Raw genomic sequence first — 13,061 nt, 5'->3', positions numbered from 1 at the left:
TGTGCGATCACACAACCAGCCACAATGACCCCACACACACACACACACACACACACACACACACACACACACACACACACACACACACACACACGTCATGTAGCACCACATCAGCGTCTCATAGGCCTCGTTATTCTGTCTTTGTCAAGGCCGTGTGTGTAGATGAAAGGTTGGAAAAGCATGACGGCAGGGGAAAGAAATAGATGGTGGGAGGAGGGGAAGTGAGGCGATAGTAAGCTGAGCGAGTCGAGGATATAAAGGATGGGGAAACAAAGAAAGGCAGATTTTTTGATAATTCCCTAAAAATTAAAACGCTTCTTTCTTTTTTCTCTAAATGCTTCATTCCACCTTTTTCCTCTCAAACCACACATCGTTCTTTCTCTCTGTTCGCTCGCTTCCTCTTTTCACACACTCCCACACAAAATCCTCTCTGAGCATTGGAGTCTGGCCTCTTCCATGCTTTTGTGTGTTTGAGCTCTCTCTCTCTCTCTCTCTCTCTCTCTCTCTCATATCCTTCCACTACAGCCTGCTAACACTCTGCTGCAGCCTTAACATCTGTATTCACCAGAGCTTTTTGAAAACCTCATTAGTTCATCTTCAAAGATATTTCTACACACCTGCGAGGCCCTCCCTCTTCGTACGGAGGAATGATGACGACTTTGACCGTGACCGAGGTCCTCAGCAGGTCGATCATCTGCTCGTGAGTCAGCGTCACCGCGGCCACCTTGCAGATCTCCACCAAGCGACTGCCCTGCCTCAGCCCCGCCTGCCACGCAAAGCCATACTCCTCCACCTGCAGCATTAAAAACACCAACAACAAGGTCAAGGCAAAACAGGCACATTACGAACAGCCAAGATTCTTTGTAAGTGAAAATTCCAGATCTTGTGTGGTGGTCATCTGGCCGTACCTCAGCCACAGTGCCGTCCAGGCGCACATGGAAGCCCAGCTGTCCCAGTCCGTTTCTTCTCAGAGTCATATCCACCGTCTCACATCCCACCGTCAACGACTGGCCAGGGACGGGACAGAATTAGAATAAATAAATATTAGATTTACAGAATGATCATGTCCTTATGTCTCTAAGTGCCTCAAAACAAAGGAAACATCATCAAATTACATCTTAGAAGGATTTTCACAATATGAAATGCTTCTTATCAGCTAGAGAACGTAATTACAACGTCATTAAAAAGTGAGTTCATCTATGAGTTCATCTATTAGGACTGTATTATACTTTTGAAGATGACAAGCAACCCTGCATATTTCTAGTAATCACTTTCACAGTGGATTTTGTTAATAATCCTGAATTTCCAGGATGCTTAGGAGTGTTTTCAAAGAAAAACAAAAGCAGAACAGAGGTGTAAAAACTGAAAAAATTCCACCAATGTTCAAAGAATCACATATTGACAAAATCAGATACTTGATAGAGAATAATAATGGTGTTTTTTGTGCTGTGGGGACAACATTTGATTCCTGATTATTTAAATTACCTTTAATTTAAGGTTACCAAACAAAGGATGTTTACTGTGCCTTAATTCACAAGCATAGGTCAAGAAATGAGGAAATGGGAAACAGGAACATGCAATATATTTAAATGTTTTTTAAGGACGCAAATGAATTCTAAACTAAACTTCTAAACTTTAGGCCTCCATGGAACACAGTGTTTCTGGATGCTAAAATATAAACACAACTGTGTTTGTTTAGATACTACAACAAACTACAGTCCCAACTCAACAAAAGCTATATGTCTTAACCAAAAAAGATGTTTGCTCACCTTTAACCTCTGCACCACCTCCCGGATGTCCTGTGCAAACCCCTCCGGCACGCGCACGGCGATGTGGTCTCCACGCCCGTAGAAGATCTTCAGCGTCAGCCGCTCCGGACTCCAGCCGATGACGTCCGCACAGAAACAGTTAAACACCACCTCTTTAGTGGAGCAGTCTGTCAGGAGGACGTATTCAGCCGATAGACCCAGGGCACAGGGCAGCTCCGTCCCCCCCCCGCTGAAGTCCTGAGCGTGGACCCTCCAGGCGATGGCCCCTGCGGCCCCTAGCTCCGCCCCCTCTCTCGCCTTGGAGCGCTCACGTTTCTTAGATGCGAGGGAGATGAGGTTGTTGAGCTTGCCGGCGGTGTCGAGCGGCGTGCTGCTGACGTAGTTCTCCGCCAGGTCTCTCAGGTACTCCTGCCGCGTTCGGGTCGCCATGGTGTGAAACTTGTCCGACTTGTGCGCTGCGGTTTCTGCATTGATAACTTTGGCTAGAAGGAAGTTACGAAAGGTTTCTGGATCGCGGAAGGTGACGCCGCTGGGGATGGGGGGGCCGAAGGGAGGCACGTCTTTCATTCTCGTCACAGCAGCACTGAAGGGAAAAGGGACACAGGTTTGAATGGTGACAAAATGTTATTTTAAAGATGTATACCCGAATATGAACTAGGGCTAAAACTAAAGATTGTTTTTAGTATTTATTAACACGCCCTTTAATAGTTTGGTCTATAAATGCTAGAAATAGAGAAAAAATTTCATCACCAGATAATGTCTTTAATGGTCTTGTCATTTGATCTTAGAACAGCAACCTCAATAGGAATTTTTTAAAGTCAATTAAAGACCTATCTTTTTTATTTGGCTTATAATTTGGGGCAATTGGAATGTTTTAGTAGTATCACTGTTCATGTTTGTTTTATGGTTCAGTGGTATAACTCTTTCTGTTTGTTTATACCTTGTTTTTAATTATGTTCCTCATTTATTATTGTCATTGTCATACTCTCTAGGTTCAAGGTTCGTTATTGTCAAACTAACATAGCTACAGAGTAATTATGTTGTTGAAAGACTTAGGTCACAGGCTTCTCCAACAATGCAACACAATAATACAGATAAGCAGACAATATTAAAATATACTATAATTAAAAGTAATACAAAAAGAAAAATAGTTTTTAAAAAAAGTGGGGAAAAAAAAGTGGAATAGTGCAATACGAGTCTATATACACTTATTGGAATGAAATATTAGATAATAGATACATAATTACTAAGTAGCAGATGAATGTTATGAAATTGACTGAACAGTTTGTAAAGCACTTTGGGCTGCGTCAAGCATGAAAGGTGCTATATAAATAAAGTCTATTATTATTAGTATTATTATTATTGTTTTGTCAGACCCACAACCCACATCAATTATTGATATGATATAAAAACACAAAAAAACACATAAACCCTCCATGATTAGGAGACTGAAATCCGCCCTTAACTATAACTTTAATAGCAAATAGTTTTCAGTTTAGTAACTAATCCTTTATTGGACTAATTGTAACCAGAACATAAACACGTGCTGGTTCTGTTGACAACATTTACCTGTAACAGGTGCTTTCAGAGCAGGGGTTGTGCACACGGACAATCACAAAGACGTGCTGGAAGTGGGAGCGGATGTTCTGCGGGGTGAAAGGCAACGCTCCTGGCTCCTGGAAGATTATGGTGACAATGTCGTTTCCTATGTGCCTCTTCCTCAGGAGCTAAGGAAGAAGAGAAGAAAAAAAGTACTAATTAATGAAATGAGCTAACATGACTGACATTGGCACAAGGGACTCATTCAACGATAGAGTCTGACAAGGGAAATGAGAGATTAAGACGCTCAACACCAACAACAGCGCTTTATGTAATTTGTTTTTCGGATTCTGTGTGGGCTATTTGTGTCTGTGTTAGCTTGTCCGTCTATCTGTGTTCGTGTAAGAGGCACAGAGTGCAGGCTGTGTCTGCGGAGCTGTGCTTGCCAATCCTCTCCTCATCAGCAGAGGGAAGTGTGAAAATACCAATGATGTAATCCTGCCCACCATTTTTGCCTCAAATACACACATTCTCCAGCATGGTGCCACAGGAGCATCCATCACTCAGACTCAGACTGGAAGTTGTGGTCAATGTCGTTACAAACATGAACTGTTATTGCTAGAATGCATTTGTTTTTAGCATCAATTCGGAATACAACTAGTCAAATGGTATTAGCTGAACATTTCATCATATACAAGATGAGTGTGCAGGCTGTGCTTGCGCTCTTCTTTCCCTCTCGTGAATTTAAAAAGCCACAGTATTTATATTCTTAATTCAACCCGTACGCCTCCGTTTATCTACTGCAAGTCATTTTAATATCAGATGCTGCCACCTACAGGCTCATCTGATACAGTAACACTCCTCTCTGCTGCAGCCCCCCAACCTCTGGATGGAGATATTGTGCCATTTATAAAACTGCACTTTCTGGTTTAAGAGTTGGAAGTAATGGGAACTGTTCAAACACCTTTAATCCACTTCATTCAACATTACTCGTTTACTCAAAATGTACAAGATGTTCAACTGGATGATGGAAATGGTTATAGGAAACAATAGATTGCTGTGGGCACGGTAATAAAGTATATCAAAGTATAAGGCATTTGAACTTCTCCATAGCCTTCACCACGGACACATTGTACAGTAATCCTTACACTCACAAGGCCTGTCTGAACACATGTTTCTACCCGTGTGAGCCTCTCACGCAAACACTCATGCAAACTATAAAAGATAGCCACACGCAAATGTTATGTTACACACAGGTCACTGACATAGTCCAGGCTGAAAAGCACCCAGGAGAACACTTGTGAAAGCAGCTTTATTTAAAGAAGTGAAAAGAGAAGAGGGAGAACATAAAAACTCTTCACTACTGAACCCCACCCTGTTCGGATCCCGTTAAAGAACGAGAGGCAGAGTGAGAGAGGCCAAAATATAAAAGCGTAAGAGAGGACAGAAAAGAACAAAAACTATAAAAACGGGAGAGGCTTAATGAAAGAGGGAGAAAGAGACTCTAAATGAAGATGGTGACACAAGTCACAAGTTTCCACTTTATGAATTCTTGCTGTTGGTTTACGACAGAAGAGGCTGTAACGAACAACCATGGACAGTCACCGGTTGAAAAGGAAAGAAAAGTGGTGGTTTCATTTTCGAGCTGTACGCATCAAAGCATGGCGGCCTGAGAGACAACCAAAGCTCTTACCTGCTGTGGGTTGTTGGGCATGTAGGGCAGCATGGTGGACACATGGAACATGACCTCGTAGCCTTGGTAGGTGGTGTACAGCGAGTGGGTGCCCGTAGAGTCCGCTGGGCAAAGAAATGTTCATGTTTCATGTCAGACATCATACTGCAGATGAGTCCAAACACTTTATGGTTCAAACAGATGTTTTTCTAGGGATCAAAATACTTCAAAGACTGGCATTGTAATTAAACTGGCATCAGGACACTTGCATAGAAGACATACAAGAAATAACGTGGCTGGCTTCTTACATCTTATAAAAGTAATGGGATCTCTACTATTGGTGTCGTATATAGAAATGTTCCGTGCGGCTTTATTCAGACATAAAAGGACTGTTCTTTCTGTGGTTACAATGAAACACAATGCTTGTGAGAGAACAGGTCTCTCTGTGGAAGAACAACCAACAACTTGGGGCCTCTGTTCTCTTTGGGAAAATATGTTTATTGTTTCTCTTTAGTGAATCTCCTCATACATTGAATGTAGCTGCCTATATTATAATGCTTGACAGTGAACAAGCTATACACAGTATGATGAGACATTTATATGTCTATCATGTATTTTGTATTTGCTCAAATGTCTTATCTTAAGCACTTTGCTGTATATTTACTACATGGATGAAAGTAAAAAAAAAAGAAAAATGGGCTTGTTCATGTTGTTTCATTATCAACTTAAAAGATACAAATGATCTAAGAGATGATCTATGAGATGGTAATTAAATAAGAAATCAATTACAGTGAACTTCACATGGTGTATATCTTTAACCCTGTGCTGCTGCAGCCGTCAATACAACAGCATTTCATTAAAAAAGTGAATTACATTACGCCATTTTTTTACTTTATTCTTAATTATTTTTTAAAGTAAAAATGTTAATGGCAACATATATGTTAATTTATACGTTTTTATTTCCTTTTGTAAAGTGAGAAAGTAAGATTGACAGATTGCCCTTTTCTTTTTTTAAACGTCTCCGGTGTCTAATGACCAACATGGGAATTAAAACATCTAATATATGGTACGTAGAGCATGAACGGGGCTCTCATGCAGACTCACTCTTTGTGTCGAGCTGTGCTGCGTATTTGCTGAAGTCTTTGAGGAGCACCTGCTCCCCCAGCAGCTCCAGGAAGGCAGAGAAGGCGGGTGACGCCTCCTCGTTGTTGTACATCTCCTCCTCTGTGCTCTGGCCCGCTCGGCACAGCAGAACACCCACCTTGTGCTTCTGACTCAACTACAGGAAGGAGATACAATTACCATCACACAAACAAACAGCTGGACCGCTGCAGTGTGAACATCTGACATGCTTCTAATGCAACTTAATGTCAAAGTACGTAAGATTTATTTCTGGATACACTAGAACACTGAGTAACACTTTATCGTTTACACCCTTACAAATAAAAACAAGCTGATAGCCGGGCAGAAATACCTCCACCTTGAACTTCAGCCTCCATTAAAGAAAAGGTGAGATAACATGGTTAAACATTAAAGCTTTTAGGGTTACACAGTCACGCTCAAACATATTACGCCCTGCTCCACTCAGCTTTTGCTGCTGATTTCATACTTTGCACCAACGCTTAATCAGTGATACAGATTTCAGACCCTTTTATACAACTTATCTGAGCACATATTAAGTGTGTCATATGTTTTCCTTATGCTGTCATTTACGCCAGCCTGTCTTAGTCTGTGTTTAATGAAAGCAGTTTCAACCTTCAAGTTTTATCACACAAGCTTAGCAATCAGTGGCAAGTACAGACACATAACCCACCCCCTGTTCGTCCAGTTTAAGGAGCTGCTCTGTGACTTTGGGTGTGCTGAGCGCCAGCCTCAGGCAGGAGATGTTGAGCTCCGGGACAACCTGCTCCAGGACCTCCTTGAGCAACAGACCCCGCACTGTGCCGTGCTTCCCCGTTGTCGCCACCGAATCCTCTAAAATGGAGCCTCGCAGGGTTACAAGCTGAATGAAGGGAAATAAAATAAAAATACATTTACCTCTTTCCTGTCTTAGGAACAGAATGCATGCTGACCCACTTACTTATTAACGACACTTTTTCCACTTATTCTTCAATCGTTTTTTAAGTATAAATATTTTGCTTGGTAGCATACTTTTTTTAACATTATTTATTTATTCGTTTTTATTTCTTTTTTGTTTTCTTTGATGGTATCGGTAAACAGGCTTCTTGTTTTGTGTATATATTTTAGTTTTACATTTATTTTCTACTATTATTACATTTTGTGTCAATTATGACCAGCTATGTTTTCTACTTCTAAAACACAACATAGGTAGGGTAAAAAATAAAATAAACAACAGGTAGGACTGAGAAAGCGTGGACAAACAGAAACAAAAGAAAGACACAGGAGAACATTTGTAGAAATGTTATTGAAACAAAGATAGGGGGTCAGAGGTCAGGCTCAGCTACAGAACAACGCCTCTGGAAAATGGAGAGGTGGATGATAAGCAGCCTGAGGTAGCCTGAAGAGGGTCCATCAGATGAGGGGTGGTCCCACTTCTCATAATAGTTGTCTGCTGCCTTGAAGCTACACTCTTTGTCTCTGTCCGAGACACATTCACACACACACACACACACACACACACACACACACACACACACACACACACACACACACACACACACACACACACACACACACACTCAAGAGTACCGCAGAGAAATAAAACCTGATTGACGTGCGTCTAAAGTTATGGAGCTTTCGTTTCAGCTCGTCGGCTTCTGAGCGACAGTGGGTGAGTGACCGCTGAGCGGGCTGCGTGTATAAATGTGTGATGGAGTCAGAAAGAGGACGTCTATCCACCTTGCTGCGTCAGCACTGCTGCACAGAATTGAATGACAGACTTGGGGGAAAGGATATTTGAGAGCAGCTGCGGCTACAGAGAATAAAGTCTGCAATCAATCTCTTTTTTCCTCTGTGTGGGAACAGTAGGCGCTGGTGAGCTGGCTGGGTCTGTTAGCTCTGCTCTGTGTACTTAGGTGGCGGAGAAGCTCCTTTGTTGTGCGAGAGCTAAGGTGATGAGGCCAGGCAGCCATGTAATCCAGCTACAACAACACAGAGCCAGAGGAAGACCACGACATGAACCAGAAGCTAACTTTGCTGTGTGTTTGAGGGACTTTGCTACGCAGGTGTTTATCATTTAGAAAAGGCAAACAAAATATTAAAACAGATTCCGGTAATGCCATCCATAACAAGAAAAAAGAAAAAAGTTGAATTGATTACGCTAGTGGCAGCAACTATAGAATATTTTCATTGCATATTAATTGAGTATCTATTTGGATGTGTCGATAAGTCGTTTTGGTTTAAATAAATGGCAACAAATGTTAATGGAAGGAAACCAGAGAACTTACATGTTTTTAAAGGCACCCTGTACATTATACCAGGAAGTAGAGGCAACCATTTTTGCCTAGTTATGTTCCGTCAGTAGTAATAATCATGTGGCATATTGATTCCACAAATAAACCCCAAAAGAGCTGAATCAAGACTTGGTGCTCTGGGAGTAAGAGTGAAGTAAATGAAGACGCATTTATAGCCTTCAGACATTTTTGAGTGAGATTCTTAGTTCATTCTCGATGATCACTAGCCTCTAACTTAACACATTATGAGTATTTCAGCCATCAAAAATGGAAAAGACGCAGTGTGTTCTCAATGCAGCCAAACTCTTTAGCCACAGCAGCCGGTGTTTGGTTTGGCTTTGCTGCACTGAGACTGAGCAGGTGGAATTTTCCACTGGCAGAGCCGAGAGCGGGGATGAGGGGGAGGTTAAAACAAGGGCAGAGAGGGTAGGGAGAGCTACAGGTAGGAACACAAAGGGAGGTAAATGAAAGTAGGTAATTAACTCGAGTGTGCACACTCATACTGACTCATCAATGTCTCATCACTCTGAAATCTTCAAAACAAACACACGCAGATCTTCATACCTCGCTGGTTCTGACGATGATGCGGTACTGGTACTGGTCTTTCAGGTCTTTGGTGTCATCCAATTTCTCCCTGCGGATGCTCACAGCCACGGCACCCATCTTATCATCTGCCCCAAAGTAGTTTGAATGCTCTGGTGAAGGACAACGAGAGATGGTAAGCAACTTTTGTAAAAATACCAAAATGTACACGTTTTAGCTTCTAAATGTGAATATTTACTGGTTCTATCACTCTTTGAAAACAGTAAACTGAAAGGGTTTTAGACTATGTTTAACAAAACAAAATAATTAAATATGTCAACCAAAAATAGCATACATTTTTGTATGAAACAAAGAATGGGTGAAACACATGATAAACATATCCACATTCTCCAATGATAAACTATCCATGATTAACTAATATTTTGATTACATAGTTGAAATAGATTATTTAGGGCAGCTGATCATCAACTCGGTCTCTGGGAAACCATTTTGTTTTTTATTTGTTTACTATTTTCTGACATTTAGAGACCAAAAATGAATCATCCACAAAACCATTGTTTTAATCTAAAACAATGGTTCTTCTAAAAATATTTACATGGTGCTTAAAAATCAGCTGTACAAAAACATATGATTTAAATATTTAAGAGAACTAAAGAGATAGAAAAAAGAAGAGTTTTAGAGAGAGAGGTTGGCAGGAAACATCAGAGGGTGTGTGTAGCAGGACAGGACTTAGACAATGACATCTAGTAATCAATACCTATGTAATTGAACAATCCATTCTAGTTACCAGGAGAACTGTTACTTGCTACTTAAGAAAGGTGAAGATTAAATGGTGTGTGGTTATAGAAATGCTGGAAATGTTTCTGCTGTAGATGTGCAGGAGCTTAACGTTAATGAAATACAATTAAAATGTGTATTTAACAATAAGGCTCTAAAGAAACAAATGTTTCCTCCAGTGTCATAAGTCGCCAATTAACATTCTGTGGCGTGTTTCCCGTGTTGGCACATAACATATTTATTCATTAAGAGGCTGAAACAAAGCTATCGGCGCACTTCACGAGCATCTTGCATGTCCTCCTCTAAAGCTCCAAAGCTAAGCCGGGGATATGCCAAAGCCGCAGGCAGTGTGGGAGTCGAAAGGCAAATACTGCAGACACTCAGGGAGACATCTAGCTTGACAAGTATTCCTCCTCTATCCCCCGTCTTACTGGAATGAACCAGTACAAGTTCGGAGACTCAGGCCTGCTTAGCTCCCATGCCATGTCCTATGGTGGAAATGTCAGCTTTTTGATGAGGCTTTCTGACACAGCACAGCACAGAAAAACACACACACACACACACACACATTGTGGGGGACAGCTTAGTATGAACCGAGTCAGCAGATGAACATATTTTTGGAATGATAACCTTTATCTGTGTGGCTGCAGGCCTGTCTCACACACGCTTGCTTGCACACATGTGCTCCTCACGGCATCTGTCACTAATTAGGGTGCAGCAGATGATGCTTGCCAAGAGGAAGTTCCATCCACAGCGTCTGAAAAGGTGATGTTGACAAGAAGTGCCCACAAACAAGCGGCCGTACAAAGAATTGGGCACACATCACACACACACCTTTCCTCTCTGGAAGTTAGGCGTTACTTCTGACACTGAAAACCACATGTCAAACAAAGCCGACCAGGTTAAATGCCAGAGAACGTGAAGAGAGGCAGGTGAGGTATCATCAACAGTCCAGTTGCAGGTACATGTGTAATCAATTCTGGGAGCGTTGCCAGGTTGGCCCACGCTCCTCTGCTCACTCAGGCCCAGCTGGATATTAACAGCTGCAGGAGGAGATGTGGGGAATGGCGCCGAGAAACAACCTCTGCACTGTCTAATTCCAACAGTCCAATGGAAATGAGGGAAAACGGGATTTATATAAAGCAGAGGCACTAAAATAACCCTGGCGATAATCTTTCATTATGATTCAAGCTGCCAATGACTAATACACAGAGCTCCCAGGTCTCTATAAATTGCTGGTATATATTTTTTATTTATTTAACTAATACTTTAGTGTATAACATTTCTGAAAATAGTGAAAATCTTCATCATCTCAGAGCCCAAGGAAACGTCCAGATGGCTCATTCATCTCTAGGTTACTCGTTGCATGGGATTGATTCATACTACTTGTCCTAATGGCTTTTTATGTTTTAGGAAAAGAGTTGAGTTGCTTTCTTTGGAAAGGTGTAATGAAAATGAACTTGTCCTAGTTGAGAATGAATGCTGTTAATTCCTATTATTATTTACTTCTAATAAAATAACACATGTATAACAGCTAGCACAGTTAAACAAAATGTATGTTGAAATACTACAAACCATAACCGTGTATAATCAGTTTTACACTCAGGGATTTTGATTCTTGTGATGAGCTTGCATCAACAATCAATGAATATGAATTGCTATTATTTGCGTTATAGATGTTTATCAGTGTTACCTTTCCCATGGAAGTAATCTCTGTAGTAACGGGCCCCCAGGTCTACATGCTCGATGCCGTACAGTTTCAGTCTGTCCAGCCTGGTCACCTGCTGTTCAATAGGCACCTCAAGCACCGACAAGCTGGCGTTGCTCCTCCTCAGCCAGCCCCTCCCCCCGTCTCCTCCTCTGTCCCGCTCTGCTGAGGAGCTCAGGAAGCTGATGTTGCGCTCCCCGTGGCCCCCGGTCTCGTTGAGGAAGTGGGGGCAGCAAAGGAGCAGGTGGCTCGAGCTGTGGGCACCTGGAGGCCCATCCAGGGGGTCCATGCCCAGGGAGGGGGTCATGGAGCCGGGGTCCAGGCTCAGGGTCAGATCCTCTATGCTGGAGTAAACCGGCTCGTTCACGCTCTGCCCCGGGGACTTGGAGACGGACAGGGACACTGATGCAGCTGAGGCCCCCGTGGCGGTGTTCCTCCTCTGGGCGGCGTACCCCCGCTGAGCCGCCGCCTCGTGGAAGTCAAACAGGATGCTCTGAGCGTCAAAGTGGACAAAAGTCTTGGGGCACACCCACGGTTTGTAGGAGGGGTCAGAAGCAGCCCGGCCTCCCCCGTCCTCATTAGTCTCTCCCTTCCCTCCGTCCAGCTCACCTCGACTTGAGCTCCGAAGTTTCCTGAACAAAGAGGAGGTGCCCAGCGACGACTCTGTGCCCCCGCTTTTCTTCCTCACTCTCTCAGCTCCGTCCTTCCTTCCCGTCCCTCTGTCCTCCCCACCTGTGGGACCAGGTGAGGGAGCGGAGGGAAGGGGTGCGCTTGGTTGCGACTCTGGAGCTCCCAGAAGCTCTCCGAGTCGTACGGGTGCAGAGCTGCGCTGGTCGGGCCTCTCCTGGTGGAACTGAGTCAGCATGTCGAAGAAACTCTGCTCAGGGATGCCCTGGATGTCGATGGAGGAGGTGCTGCCGTACTCTCTGAACATGCTCCCCATCCCGCCACCGCCACGGACCTCCACCTAAAAAGAATAATAAGGTAGGAAGTTTTAGTGCCATCAGTATATCAGATTTTACTACTAATTATCCTGGCCAACAGAATCCAAGATATAATTGCAATATCTATACAAATTTCGATTAGGGTTATTGTTAACATTCCCCTAAATCTACGGTGACATATCAATGGATTCAAAACAATACTGAGGGTGCTTTTACACGATGCCTGCTTGATGGTTTAAAAATAAATAAATCAAAGGTTTTTATAATAGCAAATATGTATATTTAACATGAATTTAAAAGCAGTTAACTGAGCCATGAACTGCCATTGAAGCTAGCTGTGAGATCATCTGGTATGTACATCACCACAGAGAACAGAAGAATAAAACAGAGGAAAGTAGTGAACCACACATGAACTATGCCCCTCTAATGGTTAGGTACAACATACCTCTTTTTCTTTAATCATTATTTCTGCCTTTTTGTCATGACACATAACATGAGGTGGAGTTGCATTCTGGATTATGATTACGCATAATAATCTTGTTACTTCTTGTTAAGTTCTTTGTGACAGCACACAAACTAATTGCAGAAAAGTGCCGCATGACAGTCAGTACAGTGTGTGGTTTCTCACTGTGGGTCAAAGCAGCTCCTTGTCATGCTGTGAATAAAGCAGCATGCCAGTTCACTGTGGTGTGAATA

The 13,061-nt window shown here is 42.6% G+C and overlaps 2 protein-coding genes and 1 long non-coding RNA gene across 3 annotated transcripts in view; 1 reads left to right on the top strand and 2 right to left on the bottom strand.

Annotated features, from left to right (window-relative positions):
- The window catches only part of LOC104966768 (uncharacterized), a 26,087-nt gene extending 23,501 nt beyond the window's left edge, over positions 1–2,586 (top strand). Inside the window, exon 3 of the long non-coding RNA XR_800674.1 lies at positions 2,575–2,586. This is a non-coding gene — a long non-coding RNA (uncharacterized lncRNA). The remainder of the gene's footprint in view (positions 1–2,574) is intronic.
- Positions 1–13,061, bottom strand: part of LOC104966774 (beta-1,3-glucosyltransferase-like) — a 265,583-nt gene that overhangs the window by 85,882 nt on the left and 166,640 nt on the right. The window lies entirely within an intron of this gene.
- Positions 1–13,061, bottom strand: part of sipa1l3 (signal-induced proliferation-associated 1 like 3) — a 36,024-nt gene that overhangs the window by 13,887 nt on the left and 9,076 nt on the right. Inside the window, exons 3-11 of the mRNA XM_010796052.1 lie at positions 11,407–12,388; positions 8,958–9,088; positions 6,794–6,982; positions 6,085–6,259; positions 5,002–5,105; positions 3,339–3,496; positions 1,770–2,352; positions 909–1,007; positions 618–793 (exon numbers count right to left, since the gene is read on the bottom strand). Coding sequence (XP_010794354.1) covers positions 618–793; positions 909–1,007; positions 1,770–2,352; positions 3,339–3,496; positions 5,002–5,105; positions 6,085–6,259; positions 6,794–6,982; positions 8,958–9,088; positions 11,407–12,388 — 2,597 coding nt within the window. The remainder of the gene's footprint in view (positions 1–617; positions 794–908; positions 1,008–1,769; positions 2,353–3,338; positions 3,497–5,001; positions 5,106–6,084; positions 6,260–6,793; positions 6,983–8,957; positions 9,089–11,406; positions 12,389–13,061) is intronic.

The sequence above is a fragment of the Notothenia coriiceps genome, unplaced genomic scaffold (genome assembly GCF_000735185.1).
Source record: "Notothenia coriiceps isolate Sejong01 unplaced genomic scaffold, NC01 NC01_scaffold00037250, whole genome shotgun sequence".
NCBI lineage: Eukaryota > Metazoa > Chordata > Actinopteri > Perciformes > Nototheniidae > Notothenia > Notothenia coriiceps.
This window is presented reverse-complemented; position numbering and strand designations above follow the sequence as displayed.